The 24,927-nt window shown below is 39.9% G+C and overlaps 2 protein-coding genes across 4 annotated transcripts in view; both read right to left on the bottom strand.

Moving 5' to 3' along the window:
* LOC124286883 (GTPase-activating protein and VPS9 domain-containing protein 1-like) overlaps positions 1-12,831 on the bottom strand; it is a 39,732-nt gene extending 26,901 nt beyond the window's left edge. The window contains 6 exon segments of the mRNA XM_046723321.1: positions 2,246-2,375; positions 4,809-4,966; positions 5,651-5,849; positions 6,247-6,378; positions 9,579-10,805; positions 12,779-12,831. Of these exon segments, the coding sequence (XP_046579277.1) occupies positions 2,246-2,375; positions 4,809-4,966; positions 5,651-5,849; positions 6,247-6,378; positions 9,579-10,697 (1,738 nt within the window). The 5' untranslated portion in view covers positions 10,698-10,805; positions 12,779-12,831.
* LOC124286882 (alpha-(1,3)-fucosyltransferase fut-3-like) lies at positions 4,965-24,502 on the bottom strand. Of its 3 annotated transcripts, XR_006901142.1 has the most exons (4): positions 24,296-24,502; positions 22,264-22,326; positions 18,319-20,456; positions 4,965-5,005 (listed from the first exon to the last, which is right to left on the bottom strand). XR_006901142.1 is itself a non-coding variant. In XM_046723319.1 (3 exons), the coding sequence occupies exons 2-3, from the start codon at positions 22,266-22,268 to the stop codon at positions 19,184-19,186; spliced, it is 1,278 nt and encodes a 425-aa protein (XP_046579275.1). In that variant the 5' UTR covers positions 22,269-22,326; positions 24,296-24,502; the 3' UTR covers positions 18,228-19,183. The 3 variants fall into 3 exon arrangements, 2 of the variants coding, with proteins under 2 accessions (XP_046579275.1, XP_046579276.1); XM_046723319.1 differs by lacking the exon at positions 4,965-5,005 and having other exon boundaries at positions 18,228-20,456; XM_046723320.1 differs by lacking the exon at positions 4,965-5,005 and having other exon boundaries at positions 18,228-20,456; positions 24,076-24,502.
* Between the last annotated feature and the right edge of the window lie 425 nt (positions 24,503-24,927).

The raw sequence follows: 24,927 nt of genomic DNA on the forward strand, positions 1-24,927 counted from the left end.
ATGAGTGTATTATGACATATTCCCCTTGTCATATGAAGAGTGCACTAACATATTTCCCTAGTCATATCAAGGATGTGCCCTCATCATTCTTTCCACCAGTAAGATATGAGTGTATTATGACATATTACCCTTGTCATATGAAGAGTGCACTAACAACATATTTCCACCTAGTATTATGACATATCAAGGAGTGTGCCCTCATCATTCTTTTTCCACCAGTAAGATATGAGTGTATTATGACATATTCCCCTTGTCATATATGAAGAGTGCACTAACATATTTCCCTAGTCATATCAAGGGTGTGCCCTCATCATTCTTTCCACCAGTAAGATATGAGTGTATTATGACATATTACCCTTGTCATATGAAGAGTGCACTAACATATTTCCCTAGTCATATCAAGGATGTGCCCTCATTATTCTTTCCACCAGTAAGATATGAGTGTATTATGACATATTACCCTTGTCATATGAAGAGTGCACTAACATATTTCCCTAGTCATATCAAGGGTGTGCCCTCATCATTCTTTCCACCAGTAAGATATGAGTGTATTATGACATATTCCCCTTGTCATATGAAGAGTGCACTAACATATTTCCCTAGTCATATCAAGGGTGTGCCCTCATCATTCTTTCCACCAGTAAGATATGAGTGTATTATGACATATTCCCCTTGTCATATGAAGAGTGCACTAACATAAATCCCTAGTCAGTTAGGGACAGCTTACTGATGTCATATTTCCCCAATCAATGTGCACTAACATCATACATCCCATCACAAAGAAGAGAGCACTAAACATTAGTGTAACATATATTTCCCCAGTCAGCATCCTATTTCCCCAGTCAGATAAAGAGAGCAATAACAACATATCTCCCAGTCAGATGCACTAACAGGATATTTCCCCAGTCAGATTAAGAGTGCACAAGCATCATATTTCCCCAGTCAGATAAAGAGAGCAATAACAACATATCTCCCAGTCAGATGCACTAACAGGATATTTCCCCAGTCAAATTAAGAGTGCACAAGCATCATATTTCCCCAGTCAGATAAAGAGCATAATAACAATATTTCTAGTCAGTCAGAGCAATAACAGTCAATAAGAGTGCATCATATTCCCAGTCAGATGCAATAACAACATATTTCCCAGTCAGATGATATTTCCCCAGTCAAATTAAGAGTGCACAAGCATCATATTTCAGTCAGATAAAGAGTGCATAACAACATATCTCCCACATGCATAACAGAAGATAGAGCTAAATAAGAGTGCACAACATCACATTTCCCCAGTCAGATAAAGAGAGCAATAACAACATATCTCCCAGTCAGATGCACTAACAGGATATTTCCCCAGTCAAATTAAGAGTGCACAAGCATCATATTTCCCCAGTCAGATAAAGAGAGCAATAACAACATATCTCCCAGTCAGATGCACTAACAGGATATTTCCCCAGTCAAATTAAGAGTGCACAAGCATCATATTTCCCCAGTCAGATAAAGAGAGCAATAACAACATATCTCCCAGTCAGATGCACTAACAGGATATTTCCCCAGTCAAATTAAGAGTGCACAAGCATCATATTTCCCCAGTCAGATAAAGAGAGCAATAACAACATATCTCCCAGTCAGATGCACTAACAGGATATTTCCCCAGTCAAATTAAGAGTGCACAAGCATCATATTTCCCCAGTCAGATAAAGAGAGCAATAACAACATATCTCCCAGTCAGATCACATCCCCAAAGAGAGCACAAGCAACATATTTCCCCAGTCAGATAAAGAGAGCAATAACATATCTCCCAGTCAGATGCACTAACAGGATATTTCCCCAGTCAGATTAAGAGTGCAAAAGCATCATATTTCCCCAGTCACATATAGAGAGCACTAACAACATATTTCCCCAGTCACATAAAGAGAGCAATAACAACATATTTCCCCAGTCACATAAAGAGAGCACTATCAAGATATTTCCCCAGTCAAAGAGTGTCCTAACATGTTATTCCCTCCTGAACACTCACTCCCCTAACATGCTAGTATAAAAATGAGTCAGTGAGTGAGTTTAGTTTTATGACGCTTTTAGCAATATTCCAGCAATAACACAGCGGTGGACCTCAGAAATGGACTTCACACATTGTACCCTTGTGGGGAATTGAACCTGGGTCTTCAGTGTGATGAGCAAAAGCTTTAACCACAAGGCTATCCCACCACCCAGCTAGCATAAAGTGAAAGCTGTAGTTTTACAAGCTTACCTATGGATTCCTGGTCGTGTGAGAGAGAGAAACGCGTCCTCTTCTCATGGATCTCAATAGGGCCACCATCACTGATATCGGTGTTGTATTTCACCTTTCTACGACGATTCTCCTGCTCCCATGACAAAATCTGCAAAAAACGGGATTAAAGAATTGATTTCAATATTTTTGCGATTATGGAGATAAATACATTATAAAAGACAATGCTCACACTGAAATTTCACAAAGCACAAGGTGTTTTTACATTTATCATTCCTTAAACATACTAAAGTCAGTTCTTGTAAATATATATCAACAGCAATATAACAGACTGATTATTAACACAAAACTAACAGTTGACAATAATGGGCAATCAATGGCAGACCTCAAGTACAATACTGCAAACAAGACCCACCCCTTTTTCATCTTCAGGAAACAACAGTTCATTAGTAGGTGTGGTATATTATATTATTGGTTTATGGAAACAAACACAAATAAAAATTGTTGGTTAGCCAATAAAATGCCAAAGAACCACATGCAATTTGTTTATTAACGATTAAACAAATTCTAAATGTCACTAATTTGTATTACTTTCATACTGTAGTGAGTGAGTATAGTTTTATGCCACCTGTAGCAGTAATCCAGCAATATCATGGCTGGGGACACCAGAAATGGGCTCCACACATTGTACCCATGTGGGGAATCGGCATGACGACTGAACGCTTTAACCACTAGTACCGCACCTTTTCATAACGTAAACAAAACCTGGAATTACTGACATCCTTCCAGTGATGGTATTTCCTAATGTTAACACAATGGCCACAGCTTTAATACAGTGATAAATCTACAAATTCAACTGCCCGAGTCCCGGGACTCACTGAGCTGAATAACTATGAGTCCCTCAGAACTTTTATGAGTCCTTAACAAAAATTAATGCCACAAATATTATTCAAACTGGTTTATTGTTACTATAGGTTGCACAGGTGAGTAAGACTTTGGTCTTGGGTTTTTTACAGAACAGAGCTGGTAGTACCTAAATCGCAACAAATGGAGACTCTTCCATTTTAACTTGTAATTCATACCCTATCACATCAGACACAGATGTAAACAGATCACTGGCAGTGGTTGGAGAATCATAGTTGATTTTACCTTCCTTGAGAATTTCAATGTCTTCGTTTTCAAATTCATATAAAAAGTCAACAAAAGCGTTTAAACTTTGTCAGTGGGATGTTTTCACAAGCTAACCAATGAACAGATTTCATCAAAGTGACATCTGCTTTGTCTTGTTTTTCATACATACGTGCAGTTGCAACCTGGGAATCATCACAAAGTTTTGGAGCCTGAACGAGGAGAGTTTATTATCATTATGATAAGATGTCTGGTCAAAGTTATATTTTTAAAATTTCTGCATTTAGCATCTTGTGTCATACCATTTTCAGTACATAGTTTACAAAATATTAAATCACCTTTCCTGTCATAAGTCAGCCATAACCGGTGATTATTCGCCAACCTGACTGAAATGTCCTAACTTTGTGTTTTCTGACAGTATCAATCTGGGTGGCATGTGGACTGCTATATTATAAAAATAACAGCAGGGCTCTTCATGACCTTTGACAAGCAAATGTTTTTTTAACTAGAAAAATAAAAGGTTACTAGCCAGACCCATGTAATTTCACTGTAATATTTTGTGAATAAAGTTCTACAATTCCAACTGAAGTTTTGCTTTATTTCTTCACTCTGTTCAGTGATCCAAAAACAAATTACATCAAAAGAAATATGCCAACTGGAAGCCACTTTAACAAGTATGAACACAAATAGTAACTGTCTTACTTTAACTATTAACATTGAACGAATTATATCATAAATGTCATCATAATTATAAATGAAATGATTCATTTATATGATTACTTTTCCAGGACTTGAGATTCAGAACCTTAAACAACAGAATGACATTCTATTTCAGCAGAACTTTAACTCTGTCAAATGTCACTTTCACTTTCAAATTACATGCAGATAGATTTAACAGTTGTTCAGCTACTGACTAAAGCTGCCTGCTTTTCTCTAACTGGTACTGAGAGCTCAGATTTTGTCTTCACACTTGGATTCAGTCACAATGTTCATTGACCAATCAGTTTGTCTTGATAAACCTCATTTGCATATCGCTTACCTCCATTAGCTTGTTTGTGTCTATTTATAGAGTGTAAAACTAGGTTAGTAGTTTTGCACATGCTCGAGCAATGAATCTTGGGATCTCATTTGCATACCGCTTACCTCCCTTTGTGTGACCTAGATGTCTATTTTTGGAAACGCGGAAATGAACTTAATATCATGACGAATGAAAGCTGCGATCGTTTTAAAAATAATGTGTACTTATTAGCTGTTAATTATTTGAGAATGGGGGAAGTTAATCTACGAAGATTTAGCCATGTTTACTTTGATATTGCCTCTCCACAAAAATAAACATTAGTGTTTCATCAAAAGCTTGCGTCCAGGAGGACGCTCATGTAAAAAAAATATGAGTCCTGTCAGAATTTATTGCGTCAGAGACGCGGGACGCGGGGGTAGATTTATCCCTGTTTAATACCTTATTTTCTGCCATCATCCCTGGACAATCAGTTCCCACACCAAGGGAGATAACCAAGATGTCCTCGATTGGCTCTCCTGTCTTCGAGTCTCCATCTGTTGCTTCCCCATCCTCGGCAGACACCTGTAGATTCGGTAGAGAATTCTTCTTCTTCAAACCTGCAGAGCCAAACAAAACTCCTTTTACACATGAACAATCTCTCTTCTTCCAACACACAATTTAGTTTGAAAAAACTAAGACCTGTGACCGTCCTTAATCATGCGATCTTGTTCACACTGACCAGACATTAGGCATTACAAACTTTCAAAATCATGGATCCACCTCAAACTGGTGGAAGAATTTATGAAAGTGGAGGAAATACAAAGATATATTTCACAAAATCAATCAGATACAATCATATCTTTTTTATTGTGAAGCATGGCAATCGGCAATATTTTCAGTAGTGAGTGAGTGACTTTAGTTTTTTTCCACTTTTGGCAATATTCCAGAATTATCATGGCAGGGAACACCAGAAAAGGGCTTCACACATTGTAAGCATGTGGGAAATCGAAACCGGGTCCTCGGCATGACGAGCGAACGCTTTAACCCCCAGGCTACCCCACCCGCCCCATATTTTCAGTAATACCAACAGGCCAGGAAAAGATTAAAGGCACACCAGAAGTTGATATTACCAGTGAAGTTCCAGGATAGAACAGCTCTTAGGCAATGCCTGTTGTAAGAGGCGACTAACAGGATTGGGCAGTCTAGACTTGCCACATTTTCTAAACTTGCATGGACTTTCTTCAATGTAATTTTTCAGGGTCTGTATGACAGACTAAAGCAGGTGATACAGATGGCCTTACCTCTGAAGATCTTCTTCTGATTGTTGGGAGTGCCAGGAGGGGTAGGGTTTAGAGGAGTGGGTCCGTGAGCTGACAGGTGGTTGTCATGACCTTGACCTTGTGGCATATCGGATGGCAAACACACAAGCAGCTCCTGCAGTGTTTTGCGACCAGGTACTTTGTCATCGATGCCAGCGCTGGTATTCCGCAAACAGTTCACCTGAAGACAGCAACAACAGTGAGTGAGTGAGTGAGTGAGTGAGTGAGTGGTGCGTTAGTGGGTGGGTGGGTGGGTGGGTGAGAGTGAGAGAGAGAGAGAGAGAGAGAGAGTGTGGTTTTATGCCACTTTTAATAATAAACCAGCCATATCACCTCGGGGGACACCAGAAATAGGCTTCACACGCTGGGAATCGAACCCAGGACTTCAGTGTGACAAGCAAACACCAAACAGTTACCCCATCACCTGAACAGTTATAATGAAGGATGAAGTCACAAAGAAGAAAACAGATCAGACACAATTTATTTGAATGTAATTTGAAGCAAACATAATCACGAGACCACCCCACCATCCCCAAACATTTAGAAAAATGGTAAAGAAGACACAGTGATTCTCTTACCAGTAGGTTCAGCTGAGGGTGTGTGAGGAGCACGGTGGAGCGGGCAGCACTCTGGAACTGACTGATCCCCATGATGGGGACCTCATCGCCCACCCCATCCACCAGGCAGTCCAGAAACGACGACATGCATCCCTGGGGAAGTAAACAGAATATCAGTTGGTATATATATGACATATCCTACACCATGTGAATTTGTCTTGACACAGGGAAATGTATAAGTTGTATCGAGGCTATCAGTCATATGTTATGGTATATAAATGACATACTCTATCTACATCATGGACACTGACAGGGAAATCAGTTGTTGGAATGCTTCACATATCCTACATCGTTTCATGGGGAAAGTCTAGACACAGTGAAATAACTGTCATATCAGCTGTAGGAATACAGGTGAGTGAGTGAGTGAGTGAGTGAGTGAGTGAGTGAGTGAGTGAGTGAGTGAGTGAGTGAGTGAGTGAGTGAGTGAGTGAGTGAGTGAGTGAGTGAGTGAGTGAGTGAGTGAGTGAGTGAGTGAGTGAGTGAGTTTAGTGTTATGCCTCTTTTAGCAATATTCCAACAACAAAACTTTTTTGTTTTAGAATCATTTTTGAAGAAATAATAAATGGTTTGCTCCAGAAAAGAGCAGCAATTTCAGTCGAAGTCAAACTAGTTGCCATGAAAATGCAAAAAAAAATATTTTATTCAGAACTCCAAAAATACCACAAGGCATCAGTTCACCACCATCTATAGATGGACAGAGTCCATTTTAATACCTCTGGAAAACGTGTTGTTTGATTGGTATTCTAGAAGTTGGCGAGTATATTACAGAGCATACACATGATCAGGATGATACAACTTCATGGATATCAACTTTTTGTTCATTGCATTGAGCAACATCTAAGATCTTGATGTAGATTTAGATTCTAGCACAGATATTTAGCACTGTTAGCTTGATAATGGTTTAAGAACTTACATCTAAATGTTGCCCAATGCGATAAGCAAGCAGTTGTTATCCATAAAGTCATATGCCTGATTATATCCTGATTATATCCTGTTTCACTGGAATAGTCTTTGACTAACATCTAGTCTCCGTAATGAACACATGTTAATGAATGTCCGATCCTACTAGTAGAGATTGCAATCGTAGTCTCTACTGGTAGAGACTCCGATTATATGGAATAACCTATGCAAGCAATTTGGCAGCTTGGTCTCATGATGTAAATACAGCATTACAAACCATTTTTATTTTTAATTTTGATATTGTTTACAGTGAGGTATTAAATGTTTGTTATCAAAGTCTCAGTTAAAAGTAGGAAGTTCATTCATATGTATTTCACCCATCAACAACTAACGTGTGCCAAAATAAAGTTTAGTACTTATGATTATGCAGTGTTTGCCATGACGCAGAAAACCTGTGTATTTGTCTCACAAATTATCTCAAATACGCAGTGAATTTATAAGCTCGCGTCATTGTTGAGGCAATGCTCGACCTGGGCTGTTAGTTCAGATAACTTTACTTTAGTTTAAGTTTGAGTACATATTGTAATTTATTGTTGTTTAAAACTACTAAGTTTAATGTTTGCCAGTTAACTGCTCAGTGCTGATTAAATACCTGACCTGCCTTACTTGGACCTGTTGTTATTAAACAATAACAGTTGATCTCTTGATGAAAGAAGTTGACTCCCAAAAACATGTCCATGACTCCCTCTCATGACACCAGGGAGTCATGATGACTCCTAAATTTTTATGACTAGGGCAAACACTGATTATGCAATTGATCTTGCTTGTAATCAGTTTTGTAATACAGTCATCCCTCGCAATAACGCTCTTCGCGATACCGCGGATTCGGTTAAACCGCGGGGTAATCCGTGGCTCCCATAAAAAAAGTTGCCCAGTGATCACACATATTCACGTGATCGAAAATAGCACATCAACAAATCTGCTGTTGAGCTCTGGTTAATCACGTATTAAACTAGTGAAATTCAGTGCGGATTGCAATTAACAGTGTTTATCGTATATATCCATGTTTTTTCAGATGCTTAAAACATGCAGGGTCTTTTTCAATAATAATTGATAAACAGCGAAACATCGTAATAACTTTATCTTAAAGACATGTCGATTATCAGCCGAGTACTTACAACGTTTGCTATGATGCAACACACCGCGTAATTGCGCGGGAATACACCGCCATCAGAGAATGTATGATGTCAGAAAACACATTTTATTTGATTAAATTCAATCCCATTTTCATTTATTAAAACTGCTTACAATAACAACGGAGAAACATGAGTGAAATGGCATTACCTCATTCCATACAACACCCGCTTACCACATTCTTGACCCCAAAACCCGCATTATTGACTCGTTGAAGTCATATTTGACAATTAATTGCCAACATTTTGTTTTTACAATCAAAGTGGCACGTACCGCGGGAAGTCAGCGGTGACTTGTCAAACTGTCTCCTACGTAAAATGTATCCAGCCAGATAACCCAAAGTGCTTAGCAATGCTTGTTATTATGTTAAATATGTTCGTAGAAAACATGCATTATACTTATACGATAGCAATATATAAGATCTCTGTTAGAGTAACTGCTTGACATATCAATTATTCTGATAATGGAATAGAAATTCCTGGTTGTTATATTTTCGGATCGCTTTTAAATGAATCACGGTACATTGGACCAAAACATCGTATGTGCGCTTCCAGCTGATTGCTATTCCGGTTTAGTTGAATAACAGGTAGCATGACAGGAACAACAATTGAATTATCATGTCTTGTGGTGTTTGATTACCAAAGTTTCATGTACATATCACGTCTATTTTTATTTACAAACTTGTTACTTTTTTTCACTTCCAACAAAAGCGATATAGTTTTGACTGGACACAATAAGCTTAAATAGCAGTTTTGTTATGTCCATGGAAAATCACGATTTTACTTGGCCTTTGTTCACAAGTTATGTAATCAAGTTATATAACTGCTGGTGTCTAATAACGCTGGGGGTCATCCATGGACCCCAAGACCCGCTGATTATGGCGTAGGATGCCTGTATATGTATATGTTAGTAATATGATCTCTCAAGTCACATTTGTATTTATTATATATACACTTCTCAACTCTTGGGTGAAGTCACTTCTAGCTTGAAAATGGTGTTAGAATCTATACCAAAATGTCGCTTTTTGTAATAAACAAAAAGTTGTTATCTATAAAGTTGCATGCTTTATTACTGGCTCTCCAACTTCTAGAATGCTGATCAAACAACTAAAATATTTTATTCATCTGTATTGGTGAAAAAGTTTCAGAAACTAGAAATGACTGACACTGTAAACTAAATATTAAGTGGATGAAACTCACCTTCTCAAACCTTCCGTATAAATCCCGCAGCTTTGGATCAATCTCATCCCATTGTGAAATGGCAAGAACCTGGACGATCTGGGCCATCTGCATCAGGTTGTGTCGTGCGATGTGGCTGATTGGGACATCAGATGTGATACCATATGGCTCAGGATCACAAATAGCGGGACAAATAAATAGGGCAAAAATAAGATCAGCACACGTCGCCCGCACTTCTCCAGTAGAGAGTTTGTTCCCTTTAGTGAGGGTCTGAAACACCTGGGCCACAATCCAACTGATGCTAGCCGGGAAGCAGTGGATGTTGCTCTTGATGGAGTTGATGAACCGTGTACACAACAGCACTAACTTATCAACAATAAACTTACGGTAATTCTGAACTTTCAATTTGTAATCATCACTTCCTGGTTCACCAAACCTCTTCTGCCTCTCTTTTGGCGGAAAACGAACTAAAGCTTTATCTGGATCTATATCATAAAACCATTCGTCTTCCATCAAAAGTCTCATAACCGGGTCGTGAAGAGCGGCTGTGAGAAAGAGACGGGTCGAGAACAACATATCACTCAGCTGCTTGAAGATGAGGCTGAATGCACAGTTTCCTCGTCTGATCAGTCTTCTGGGGTTGTCGTGACCACCAAGCTGAACATCGATCAGCGTCTTTAGAAGCTGCAATACATGTTGCTCATCTTCTTGTACAACACAGTTCCCGTATATGGCTGACATGATACTACCAATGACTTTAGTGGTGGTTGTAATGTTCACCTTCTCTAGAGCACAGACACAGTGAGCCAGGAGTACTGGGTTTTCATGTAGATATTTAAACAAGTCGCCATACTTCGAATCATGATGTCCAAGAACCTTATAACTATCCTGAAAATTAACACTCTCGAGTTGATTGTTTTTGGCACAGATTTCCTCCGAAGGAACATCATGGCCCATAGCCTGCAGATGGTCTAAATTCAGTTTTTGTTGTCTAGAAATCCATGAAGCATGAAACAGGTCTTCACCAATTTTGCGAACTTCTTCGTACAGTTTTTGAAGCTGGTCCCTCTCCATGCCCACAAAGAGTTTCTCCTGTCGGAGGTGCTGCCCCAGCTCCAGAAGGTCGTGTAACACACTCATGGCTGCTGCTGTGGCTGCTGCTGGTACTATATCTGACAGGCAATCCAGACACTGCTAGTAGGGTAATTTAGTTATCACCCATCATCAAGTCAATTACTGTTCATGTTTCTGCAATCAAAGCAGAAAAATGATAAACGGAATAATGGGTTGTAAATTGTCCCAGAAAATGCTGCTGAAAAGAACCTCTAACTGTTCAAAACAAAACAATTGTCTGCCAAAATTCCTGAAAGGTTAATTTTGGGTTCTTTTAGGAAAATAATTCAGGCTTGTTCTGTGTTTTGAAGCTATAACTGAACAAAATATCAAGTCTCCATACAAATAGCCCCTAACAGAACATCAAGTTGCTAGTCCCTTAAGTTACCTTTAATCAGTGTGCAAAATAGCTGCTGGCCCGCTAGCCCATAGCTAGTAAAAATCCAGGTGGGCCAGTAAATCTCCATAGTCACTGGCCCGGCTGGCTAGTGAATTTACATGGCGTCATTTTGTAAATATATCACTTGCTAAGTTATAATACACTTTAAATCATGCAAACTTATGGCCTGATAAAAAATGTTTATCATATTTGCAGCTTAATGATGAAACCCTTGCCAAGCCTACTATAACTTATTCTCATCAATTTTTGTAATCTTTTGCCTAGCTTCTACATTCAAATTTGGGCAAGTGAATTATTTTGTGGGCTAGTAACTTTGAGGCATAGCTAGCCCGACTGGCTATCACAATTTGGAAACTATTTCACACACTGCCTTTAATATTAACAAAACTTCTTTAGGCAAGTACATCAGTCCTAATTTCTAACCCTGAAGCAAGTATCATATCTAAACTCAAACTTATTTACTTATAATCATAATAAAATGTTGTGTGTTTGAACAAGCCAGGAAGGTGAACTTTCTCATGAGATGAAATTTTGTGAGGGAAGCATTCAGGCCTGCATATCTGCTTTCAGTAAACAAGACTGAACCATCTTTTACTGAGTGTACACAAAGATCAATGAAATCTGTTCTATAATATTGCTCTGTTGCATTTACCATCAAATAAAAATACCATCAAAGGCACATAAGTGTTCTGAGGGGCTGAGATAAAAATCAAGATTTCAAAAATTGTGGTCGTACAGAAAACATTTCAGAAAGCTGACATATGGTATAAGAACCCACTCATCCTCCAGTTAGAATGTCACTCTTGATTCACTTACACAACCTGATAGGAAGGTTTCCTGAGAGACAAACATACAAAGGTATCAAAGCAAAAGATCAAATTTTAGAGTAGCTAGTTCTCAAACAACTTCATCCATGTATTAAAGGGTTATCATTCTTTTCCAAGAATTCATCAACATCATGATTCTGCTGACAGTAATATAGTGACACATTCCATCTAATGAAACACAAACTCATAAAAGTTGACATTTTCTGATCTGATTACACATTTATTCACCATTATTTCATACTACTGCATTTTGTAACTGTTCCAAAGTGTCTTAAACTCTACATTTCACAATTTGAAACAATAGAGATAAGTGTCACATAAAATTAGAAACGACAAAAACGTTAATATGTTGATAGATATAGAAATGTACACCTTCTGAAGCCGTTTGTCTCAAGTAACATCACTGCAACATAATCTGCTATCTTCAGTTAACTGCTAAATGTTGAAAGGATTTATTGCTGTTACTTCATGATATGTTATCCTACATCCCGCTATCTATAAAGCCCACTTAATATCATGCCATCACTGACATAACGGATTGTTTCGTCTTCTCAGCTTGATTAAGCCCTGGAACGCGGAATAACTAGAAAACACTAGAATAGTAATCGTTATGGCTTTGCAGTTCATTAAATGACATAGACTAGGCAGTAAGAATGGGTAAACACCTTGCTGACACTTTGTAAACAAACAGATAGAGCGGTACAATCACCAACACCAAAGGGGGAGGGGTGGAAATATGGTCAGAAGGCGTTTAGTCAACAAGTCAGATTATGGCGCAATATTGACAACTAACATATTTACTCATGGTTAATAAGATTGCAAAGAGCATGCATAGGGTGTAGATGTTCATGTAACCGCCAAAATAGCAACAAAATCCTTACAGTGCACTTTGAAATACTACGGACGTCGTCGTCCATTTTCGACTCTTATTTACTTCGATTTACGCATGCGCAACTTCATAATGGAGCTGTCAGTTTTTGAATTGTTTTGCAAAATTAAAAACTCCTTTCTTTTGATAACATCTACCTTTTTCCAGTACAATAAAAGCAAAACTCAATAATTAGTTTAGAAACTTTAATGTTTAAAATGTGTAGAGCGTAATGGCTTTGAAATTGGACATATATCCCATTGTACAAAGTGTACTCCCTCAACATACAAGAACGACAACTCTCGTTACCGTATGAGTCATCGCTGAGGCCCTTTATGGGTTTGCTTCTGAAAAGTTAACACGTGTAGTTGTTATTTTCTGCATAAACACACTCGTGAGTGTACTTATATGTACATGCTTATCAGAACACCAATGGCGAAAAGTATATCTTAGGATATATATATTGTTAACAGTTTTAGAGACGAAGAAAGTCGTCACATAATAAACATTTAATGAAATATAAGTATTGTTGATTGATGATATATTGTTTAGCCGTTGGGATTAAACAACACCCTTAAGCCGAAAGTATCTGCAACGCTTTTATAAAAATAAATGTTCATTTATTCTTTGCCAATACATTTTCAACGAGGCGCATGACGTCTGTATATTTGGGTGCCAAACACGTATCCCCTTTTTGCAAGATGTTTATCACTTTACATCATCACTACTAGTTTCAAGTCCTTCCACTATATTATATTTGAGCCATGTAACGACAACCCGTTCTACATCAAGGAACTGACATTGGGTGAGCATGGTTTTATGCCGCAATATCACGGAGGGCGACAATAGAAATAGCTAGGCTTCACATATTGTATCCCGTTGAGAATAGAACCCGTGTCTGCGGCGTTACTAGCAAGCGTTCTAACCACCAGGCTACTCCACCGCCCTTGGTGATGTACACTGTGATATATGCGTATCACAGCAAATACCAGAACAACACAACACGTCGCCTCATTCCTATAAGGGGATGTGTTTCAAATATAACTTGGTATCTAACCAACGTCAATTACGATGTTAACTGTCAACAAAACGGCGTTTAAATAATATGTTTCAAACTTGATCTCTGATGTAAACTCGTTTATTAGCGTTTATTGGGTAAAGGTAAAAATGTGTGACCGTTCATCGATCTTTTGGAGTTTCAGAGAACTCTCTTGAGAGTGTATGCGCTAACTTTTTGTTTGTTTGTTGTTTAACGCCGTATTCAGCAATATTCTAGCTATAACGGAATCGGTGGTCAGGCTCGCTGACAGGGTTGACACATGTCATCGTATCCCAATTGGGTATATCGATGCTCATGATGTTGATCACTGGATTCTCTGGTCCAGACTCAATTATTAACAGATCGCCGCCATATAGCTGGACTATTGCTGAATGCGGCGTAAACCTAGGCTCACTCAGGTGTTCTAAGGGGTTGGTGCTTTCGCGAGGACTTTCATGTGTTAGAACATAGGCGGATCCAACCGCAAGCACCCACCCACCCTCTTTTTTTGTCCTGATAGTTTATTATATGACCATTGAAAACCCTCGTGAAAACGGGTGAAAATTAACGGTGAACCCCTTTCTAAAAAATCTGTATCCGCCTCTGTAGAACGCACACATAAGCATATCCAGTCAGCTTTGTACAAAGGTCACGTGATCTGAGTAGATTACACACACATGCATGCATCTATTCATTGCTGGCTCGCGCTGGACAGACGACTTATGTTGTGTACACGAAGTAATGACGTCATATATTACGAAACATATATACACCCTAATCCGGAGGTCAAGCTCACAAATACCAAACACCTGATTAGGCCAGGCTGTGAACACGCAAGCCCGGTTTCAATCAATTTTATGGTATAAATTGTTTGTACCTGGATTGACAAATTACAAATTGTCCACATGTGTCCATTCACCGATGCTCCCTCTGTGTTCCCCGAGTCGGAACATAACCTAACGTTCTCTTTTCGGTTTTGTTTTTAACGCCGCACTATTCCAGCTACGAGGGTCGGTCAAAAAGTAATCGGCCTCACCGAGCAAATAATACAAATGCTGCTGTTTTTATGTTTTATTTTCCACATATTATCTGTCAACCTCAAGCAAATTGGTTTTTGCTATATTCCAGCCTCACGATCCCCATTTTGTTTGACTTTTATCTTGATACTTCCAAAAACGCAAAATCTGCTATAAATGCATCACAAACTTCAGGAAACAAAATATGCAAGAAACATTCTGTGTGTCTGAGATAGGTAGATGTCGGCTAGACTCAAATTTATATATTAAAGTGCATAAAAAAAAACAATTTGAAACTACAATCGTTTGTTAAAGTGACACCAGCTTTCATGGCGTAATCATAAGGACCTAACGTATGCTAATGCTTTCACTTTTTCATACATGATGCCACGGGTTCAAACTAAATACTGAATGGTCACACAAGTGTCAGCTCTCAATATATTGTAAACAGGGCCAGCTTGAATATCTGGACACAATGTTTTTTAAAGACTTAAATGGGTGTGTCCTAAAACAAAAAAAACCCCGTCTTAACATAAATCAAGCAATCCAATTTTTTTTAATCTTTGATTGTTGATAATGACGGAAAGTCATATTTTACATCATGATATTATCTGAGGGCATACCATTATCCAAGAGGTATCAAATGACAGATCGTTCTTCATTTTCTGTCATTGTTTTCGAAATATTATACCCCAATGTGTTATCATGACTAATATCTCGTTAACCACATTACCCACATATGTGGAATTTTGGATATGGCTTTGACAATGATTCCTTCACAATAAAATGAAAGCTTTTCAAACATTGGACATTGAGAATATAGTTAGGCCGACTACCGTTTGACTGACCCTCGTGTATGGCGGAGGTCTAAAAAGTACCGAATCTTGTCAAGAGAAAGCAGTAATTGACATCGTGAGCATCGATCTACGCAGTTGGATACGAGGACATTCACCAACCAAGTCAGGGATCCTGACCACCCGATCCCGTAAGTCGCCTCCTACAAGCATGGGTTGCTAAAGACTATTCTAATCTTCACGGTCACCCGACAAATACGTTACATCAACCAAAGTCACCCGAGGGGCGGTCGACAACGACTTTGTCTCACCGCCCACCTAAGTATATCATTATAAGGTATGTGTTATGCTTAAATGTTTTGGAGGGGCGGTGGGGTAGCCAAGTGGTTATTTAAAGCGTTCGCTCGTCACGCCGAAGACCCGGGTTCGATTCCCCACACGGGTACATTGTGTGAAGCCCATTTTTGTTGTCCCCCGCCGTGATATTGCTGGAATAATGCTAAAAGTGGCGTAAAACCCAACTCACTCACTTAAATGTTTTGGTTCGAATAGGTAAGATATTCTTTTATAGAAGACAATAGAAAAATAGATATGTTTCATTCAGAAAATGTCGTAAATGTCCCGAGAATGGCGCCATACATCAATAATTCGAGATACAAAATAACGGTAAGTATGTTGTAATGTAAGCGTTCTGAGTTTTGAACGGGAAACAAAAGAAACGCAGCCTGGTTCCTGGGGTCTGCTGCGAAGGTTGAAATCCAGGCTTAAAGGAAATGTACCTTACATATTAGCGGGGTGCATTGAACATATCAAAATCGGTCAGAGCCAACCAGAATCCGACTTTTCTGTGCGTAAAGATACGATGAAGGAAAAATTGTAACATTCCCACTGTCTGGAACATGCCCAGGTTTGGAAATAAAAGAAAATCAGGAAATACCTCATTTGTTTGTCAAACGTTCGTGATAAACTGACGTGGGACTTTATTTTATATGCGCAAAATTACGGTTACTTATAATCAATCAAAACTTTACGCATTCTTGATTTTGCGACTCATCTGTCCACATCTGTTGGCTAAACAGGACATAGAACCGTCAGGCATAAAGCAAGGAATTGAACCAGGCATTCGTCGTAGCAAGAAAAACCGTTAACAACTGTGCCACGTAACAGGCAACCTATGATGGGGGTTCGAATCTCGGTTCCCTCTGATCATGCTAAGTTTGTTAGCACCAAATACTGAAGTATTTTGTTCGTTTCACAAAATCGTTAAACATAAAGACCTGGGGGTCCTTTCACGAAGCAACCTTTACTAAGGTTAACCTTAATTCCCATTCTTTAACATTGCACTAAGGTTACCTTAGTGACTTACGATCACGTTAGTGCTTTGTGAAAGGAGGCCCTGGGCCCTTATTCTCGAAACGTTCGTAGACCTAAGAATTCTTAACTTTGATCGTAGCCAATGTGTTAAGAATGGGCTTAAGAAATTCGTAAGGCTACGAACGTTTCGGGAATAGCTAACAACCTTAGCGTTAAGACTACCTTAGGTCTATGTTAAGATATGGGAGTTACGGTCACCCTTGACCGCTTTGTACAATGGCACCCAGCATTACTTCGGGTTCCCCTCCCACACGACACTGGTATGTCGTATAAGTACTGAAAGTGTTCTAAATAACGTAGGGCGGTGGGGTAGCTAAGTGGTTACAGCGATCGATCGCCACGCCGAAGACCCCGGTTTGATTCCCCACATGGGGAATTAGGACCGCCTCTGTGGTGTAGTGGTTAGAGCGTCCGCCCGGAGAGCGGAAGGTCGCGGGTTCGATCCCCGACCGCGTCATACCAAAAGACGTTAAAATATGGTACTTGTTGGTCCCTGCCTGGCGCTCGGCGTTATTGGGTACAACAAGGACTGGTCGGCTCGGAGTCAGTATACTGTGTCTGAGTGGGGTATTCATGCTTAACTGCGGCATGGTATCTCAGTGAGCTAGCACTATAAAACCAGCTTAAGTCTGGGCTAGTACAAGCAGCTGCACATACACATACACACTCATGCACGTCGTCATATGAGCGAAATATTCTCAAGCACGACGTTAAACCCAATTTCACTTCACCTCACCTCACATGGGGAATTATATTATTTATTATAAGGTTTGTTCAGTATTCTACACCCCAACTTCAAAAATGCCACTCAAAGAAGTTATTTACACGCTGCCGTATACTTGTAGCTGGAAAATTATCAGACTCCGCCATGTAGCTGGAATATTGTTGACTCCGGCGTAAAACAACATACTCTTCAAAATCATATGGAAGATGAGACATTTGAAACCTGCAAAGCATGCTCAGTTTCAAATATTGAGCAACAATTGATTAATGTTTTAAAGGCCACATATGCAAGGATGCAACTGATCTGGGCCTCCTTTCACAAAGCACTAAGGTGATCGTAAGTCACTAAGGTACCCTAGTGCAATGTTAAAGAATGGGAGTTAAGGTTAACCTTAGTGAAGGTTGCTTCGTGAAGGGACCCCCTGATCAACTACTGATTGCACATAAACACACCTGCTCAATTACCAGACTGAGGATAGTCAGGATACCTATATCATTACAACAACCGACTCGGGGTAGCAGGCCACTGCCAAGTCGCAGTTGTGTTTTCATTTATTTGATAACCCAAAACACAAAAATACAACATTCCCACAAAAAAAACATGAACAAGACCAAAACACATGTACAAGATCAAAAAGACATGCACAATAAGATCAAAACGCATGCATAACAAGATCAAAACGCATGCATAACAAGATCAAAACGCATGCATAACGTACAAGATCAAAACACACGTACAAGATCAAAACACATGTACAAGATCAAAACACATGTACAACACGATGTATCCCAGATTCATCAAAACAAGATCAGTGTTTCATATATTACTGTAACAAGTTGAATGTGAATATTAAATGTTGCAAGACTTCTCAAACACACCGATCTCCAAATGGTTGTCGTACGGTCGACATAGATTTGGCCAGTTGTCACTGGGGCGGAGGGGGAGCGTAGTGGGTAAAGTATTCACTCGTCGCGCCGAAGACACGGGTTCGATTCCCCACATGGGCACAATGCGTGAAGCCCATTTCTGGCGTCCCCTGTCGTGATATTGCTGGAATAGTGTTAAAAACAGCGTAAAACTAAATTCACTCACTCACTCACTCATGCGTCACTGCCTATCTTGGTCCTCGTCGCAATGCTAAGTAGGTCCGATACTTTTAATATTGACCTGCGTTAGTCGTAACATTAAGATTGCTCTGAGGAACACAAGAGTTCGTAAAGTTACGCTTCTCGTAAGTCCATGTGTAAGTATCGTACCTCTACCAAAGTCGTAAGTTCATGCCAATGGTAAAGGGTTTACGACAGCCTCAGCGTTACGCTTGCTCTGCGTAACGGATCCCAGGATGGAATCGAACCCGGGTCTTCGGCGTGACGAGCAAACGATGTAACCACTGGATGATCCAGTTAATGATTAATTCCTTTCTTCATTTATCACCCAACGGTTTCCCGAATTTTGGTTACTGAATACTGAGTTAATTTATCACGGCTGTAGAGTTAGAAGCACGTGTAGAAACCGGTTTCCGAGATTCAAGATCCAGCGGTTTTGTGCACTTGGAGCTTCCGTACCAGGAGAGGATGTCGCTGTAGGTTTTCCTGTAGTCGTCCACGTTCCACAGTCGCTTACAGATGTCACACATCATATTGCCCATATTCATATAAATATGTCGTATAAACTTTTTGTCTTCCCATCGGACAATCTGTTGCCGCGAATATACTGCATCATAATATCGCTTCTTCTTCAAGATTTCTATATACGCTGTGTCATTCTTATCCAAGTATTGAATATATCTTCCTAACTCGGCGATGGATTTATAATCTGCTGTGTTAATATATGTTCCTTTGGGGACAACGTTGGAATAGTCCCCACCCCCTCGTACTATAGGCACAGTTTCGGTCCCATAAAACCGGAAGAACACATTACTTATGTATTCAGAGCAGAACACCTCCTCAAACGCTAGATAGAATTTATATTCTCGGCCGACCTTGATAAAACAGTCCAGGTCCTGATTACAGAGGGTCCGGTTTACACAAGGTCCGTATACATCGACCTTTACATATTTGCGAAGTTGTTGGAGATACTCTTCCAGGCGGCTCGGAGTCTTGCAACTCTGCTGAAAGATGACAACTGTTCTCTTCTTCCTCGAGACAACGGTTGTAAGGTTATATAAAGGGACCGCCTTTTTCTTGACAATGGTTCCATAAGATATTCGAATATCAGCATCTCTTGTGTAACCAATCGTCCAATTAAAAACTGATTTGTCACTTAAAGTTGATTCAAGCTTTCTGGCAATTTCGGGAACATGGGGCCGGTTTTCAAAAAATAGAAACACTTTTCCATGTAGACGTCTATCAATTTTGGGAAGTGGGTGTCTCTCTAGAAATGTGCTAGAAAACATTACAGCATGACTGTCTCGGAGATATGTTCCTCTCGTGGTGGAAGCGCAGCGAACATCACCGCAATTCAGGGGATAAATGTGTTGGTCACGGCGTGCGTAGCTGAGGTCGGGGGCGTACGCAAAAATGAGTTTAACTTTGTCACCGCGTTGGTCCCCTGAAGGATGGTATTCCTTGAAGGCTATCCTGGCGATATTGTAAGGTAAAGGCTTAACGGTTGGAGGAGACACCTCCACAGTGGGAACATCGTTGAGGGGTATGCTGTGGGAGGTATTGGTGTAAAAGTAACGACAGATGAAGATGGTGATGACCACACACAGGAACAGCTTCACCAACGTCTGGGTGGTACATCTGGAAACCAGAGGAAGAAATTTGGTTTTGTTTCATAATATGAGGTATTTGCCAGTGGCTGCATGATAAATATATACTCATACCAATTATGGTTGTCACCCCCTTCAATTTTTTTAATTGGAGAGGGGGTGTGGGGTGGGTGTGTGAGGTGTGTGTGGGGTTGGGGTGGGGAGGGGGGTGACAACCATTATTGGCATGAGTATATGTTTACAAATTGTGGAGAACGGTAACTGCATGATAACTGACTGACTGACTGAGTTTGGTTTCACGCCGCTTTTAGCAATATTCCAGCAACATCACGGCGGGGGACACCACATGGGCTTCACACAATGTACCCATGTGGGGATTCGAACCCGGGTCTTCGGCGTGACGAGCCAACGCTTTAACCACTAGGCTACCCCACCGCCCAGCTGCATGACAAATATATGTTTACAACTTGTGCAGAACGGTAGCTGGAAGATAAATATATGTTTACGAACTGCGCATAACGGTAGCTGTATGATAAATGTATGTTTATGAATGTATGGATACTGGATTGGATATTACCGATTTCTCTCATTCATGGACATTTCCACTTTGTTAAGTAAGTATAGACCTTGTTTGTCAAGATAAGATCAACGCCCTCCGTCTACTTTTCGATTTTACATCAACTATACATGACATAACAACAGTCTGACACTTTGTAAATACACTTACGTCAATCTTACGTATCTCTAACAAACAAAGGACGGTGGGGTTAAAGCGTTCGCTCGTCACGCCGAAGACCCAGGTTCGAATTCCCACATGGGTACAATGTGTGAAGCCCATTTCTGGCGTCCCCCGCCGTGATATTGCTGGAATATTGCTAAAAACGGCGTCAAACTAAACTCACTCATTCTATCAGATACATTCTACACTGCAGGAGCACAGGTAATCAAATTGCTTATAACGAGAGTGAGTGAGTTTAGTTTTACGCCGCACTCAGCAATATTACAGCTATATGGCGGCGGTCTGTAAATAATCGAGTCTGGACCAGACAATCCAGTAATGAACAGTACGAGCATCGATCTACGCAATTGGGATACAATGACATGTGTCAACCAAATCAGCGAGCCTGACCACCAGATCCCGTTAGTCGCCTCTTAAGACAAGCATAAGTTACTGAAGATCAATTCTAACCCGGATCTTCACGGGATGCTTGTAACGAACCCTAATATACTGTTCACAGTTACCTCCCTTAAGAGTGTCTGACAAAAATAGTGACTCAGTGAGTTTAGTTTTACGATGCTTTTAGCAATATTCCAGCAATATCACGAACTCGAGAAATGGGCGTCACACATTGCACCCATGGGGAGAATCGAGCCCGAGTCTTGGGCGTGGCGAGCGGACGCTTTAACCACGAGGCTACCCTACAGTATCGTCTGAACAAATATGCCAGATTGACTCTGATGATGAACTCCTAACAAGACGTTACAGAACATCCATTCTTTCAGAGCACGATAGTGTGATGACTCTTCTCAAAAATAGGTGTTCCTTAACTTATTTTGAGCAGTCTATTTTCGATTTATGCGTTACACAAAAGGAGGGGGGTGGGGTTGGGTGGGGTGAGGTATTTTAGTGTCGGCTGTATATGCAACTTTTCGGGTTTTCTGGGCTAGAGAAATCGTGCTATAACCTGAGTGCTGTCCTAATCGAAGTCAAACCCAACTAACTCACTTAGTCTGAAGTGGCCGCCATGCAGCTGGAATATGGCGGCGTAAAGCTAAACTCACTCACTAGTCCCAAGTGTCGGTATTTAGACCGGCCGATGTGGCGGTTACATTCTTACCTCATGTTGGGTGAAGTCTTTGTTCTTGTCTATGTTGTATAATACTGTGACGCTGTAGAACCTCTGAAACAAACAAGTCACAGATACACGTGTAATAAAACATGTTTATAGTTAATTCCGGTGACAGTACAATATTACTAAAGTAGAACTTAATGAAATAGATTATCAAAGATTATATTTACACAGAAGAAATAGTTCATTGAATATTTTATTTATTCAGAAGAATATGTAATTATTAGGGGTGTCGCGATACGCGAATGTATCGATGCATCGATACATTTTTACTGACGATACGATATGCGATACATGCTTGCGTGTATCGATTCCTTTTTTAAAACTTTATCGATTCAAATTTTTATGCTATATCCATCTCCGTCAAAGTCTTGATAGTAAAATTACACCAGACCGCTCCGATAAATAGATGTAGCTCGCTTTACTTAAAAAATAGGTTGGAAACTAACAGTTGTTGTGATTGGCTAGACTATTTTGATGGACCAACCGTACGTTGCCGGTAAGGTAATGCTATGAAAAGGCGCGAAAATTATGTATCGCGATACGTATCGTATCGTGACCTTAAAATCGTGATACGTATCGTATCGTGAGATTGGTGTATCGTGACACCCCTAGTATTATGATAACACATTTTTATTGACTATTATGAAGTTTGAAAGTCAATTTTTGGTTTAAACATTTTATTATTATTTATGAAAATGAATTGGGATTGGTGAAGTAGTACTGCTTATGTTAACACCGCTCCAATGCAACATAAAATATAAAATGAAATGAAAGTTGAGACGTCATCGATATTGACTATTGCATAAATATATCGGCGTTTGGGTCGCTAGATCCGAGCCTGAGGCAGCAATGAACGATTTGACAAAAACAAGAGCCATAATTAAGATCAATATAAATCTTGTTTTCGGTTTTTGTAATTAGGTTTTAAAATTCTTTGAGACTGCATGACTCTTTGGTATTTGGTAGGGCATTCCATAAATTTATTGTGTCCGGTAGAAAGGGTTTGGCATAAGGGGCATTTCGACTGTAAATTTCAGAATTATTTCAGAGTTATTTCTTAAACTATAGCTTGTAGTCTCGGAGACGGAGTAAATCTGAGTACTAGGTAAATTAATTTCTCTTTGATCACGAAGTTACCTACACAAAGTGTTTAATTATTAAAGACATTTACCTGAGTATGTTAATCAATTTATTTTATAAAGTTTCATTAAGTTACCTCCACAAGATTCAGTTACATAGCAAATCAGTAATTAGCTAGGGTGAATCCATTCCATCAGACAGGGGGAGTATGGTGTGTTTTCGTTGTTAATTACCTACTCCACTGTCTCATAACTGGGAGTCTCACAACTGGGAGTTCTCACAAATGGGAGTAGACCGTTTTCACACACATTCAGTCAATGTTGACATTTGCATCTTTAGTTTAGGTTGACGAACTCTAAACCTGACTCTCGTGTTGGGTCAAAGAATATAGATATCATCTCTGTAATTTTCATCATATACAAGCATATTCAGCCGGGGAAAAAACCGCTACAAACTGGGTGCGAACGTAAGGTTGACGAATCATAAATTGTTGACGTCTCATGCTCTGATTACAGATCAAAGACGAGAGTGCTTCGCTCCGGTGAATGCATGCTTGGATAAGACCTATTGCAACTACTAGTCTACTAGCCCGTCTGCTTCTCAATATTTTAATCTTACTAACCTAGCGGTAAGTGAAAACAGATACAAAACGCCCAAGTTTGTCATTGCACACAAACACTCCTCAAATGGCTCAATTAAAAACATGCATGTGTGTACCTTGTCCGTGATCACGGGTAGCCTCCATGTTCCTGTGATGGGGTAGTGTTTGAAGCAGATGCACCCTTTCACTGTAATATACTACCGTCCAATATGCATAATATCGCATGCGTGACCATCATGTGTTAATCACACGAATACCCAGCCACATGCCACAAACGAGCAGACGAACAGCTGAAGCCATGTTGATTGTCGACTGTAATAGCAAGGTAGACCTCACCTTAACCAGTTGACGAGACGTCGATACCATTCACGCCCTCTGAGGCGGTTGACGACGATCGTCTGCTTGTAACATTGGCAGACGTCTGTTCAAGAAGTTTCAGGAAGACCGAGTTTAGACCGGAAAGGCCAGTTTCCAAGCTGTCCTTCAAGTCATAATAAGTCTGATGTCTAACAAAGTCGCCATGATGCATGAGCCCCCGCTTTGGTTCCGGGTGGGTTATCAATTTACAAAACCTCGTTATACCGCAAACCGAAAACGACCGCTAAACCTATTTGCAATTTTAATTTTGGTATATCAATTTCATATACCAGTACGCTTGGTCGGCTCAAGTATATAACTCGACATTGGGAAATGACACGTAGTCTTTATTCATGTGCGTTATAGCGAGGTGTTGATGTGGTCCACACCCAAGCCTGCTCACAAACAAATTGCACGGAGACACCCAGCGCAGGCAAGATGGTCCGTACAAGTTCACGATCCACCCAAATTCAAACAAAAGCATATATCGCGATGTAAACTTTATGCTATCATAAACTGGATCACGCATTAGCGCCATTCAAGGGCGTGTCACCCCTATAGGGCTACACGGTATTATCGGTATATCTCAATACGTTATTTAAACGATACGT

The sequence above is a fragment of the Haliotis rubra genome, unplaced genomic scaffold (genome assembly GCF_003918875.1).
Source record: "Haliotis rubra isolate DU_JTF1 unplaced genomic scaffold, ASM391887v1 Scf394, whole genome shotgun sequence".
Taxonomy (NCBI): Eukaryota; Metazoa; Mollusca; class Gastropoda; order Lepetellida; family Haliotidae; genus Haliotis; species Haliotis rubra.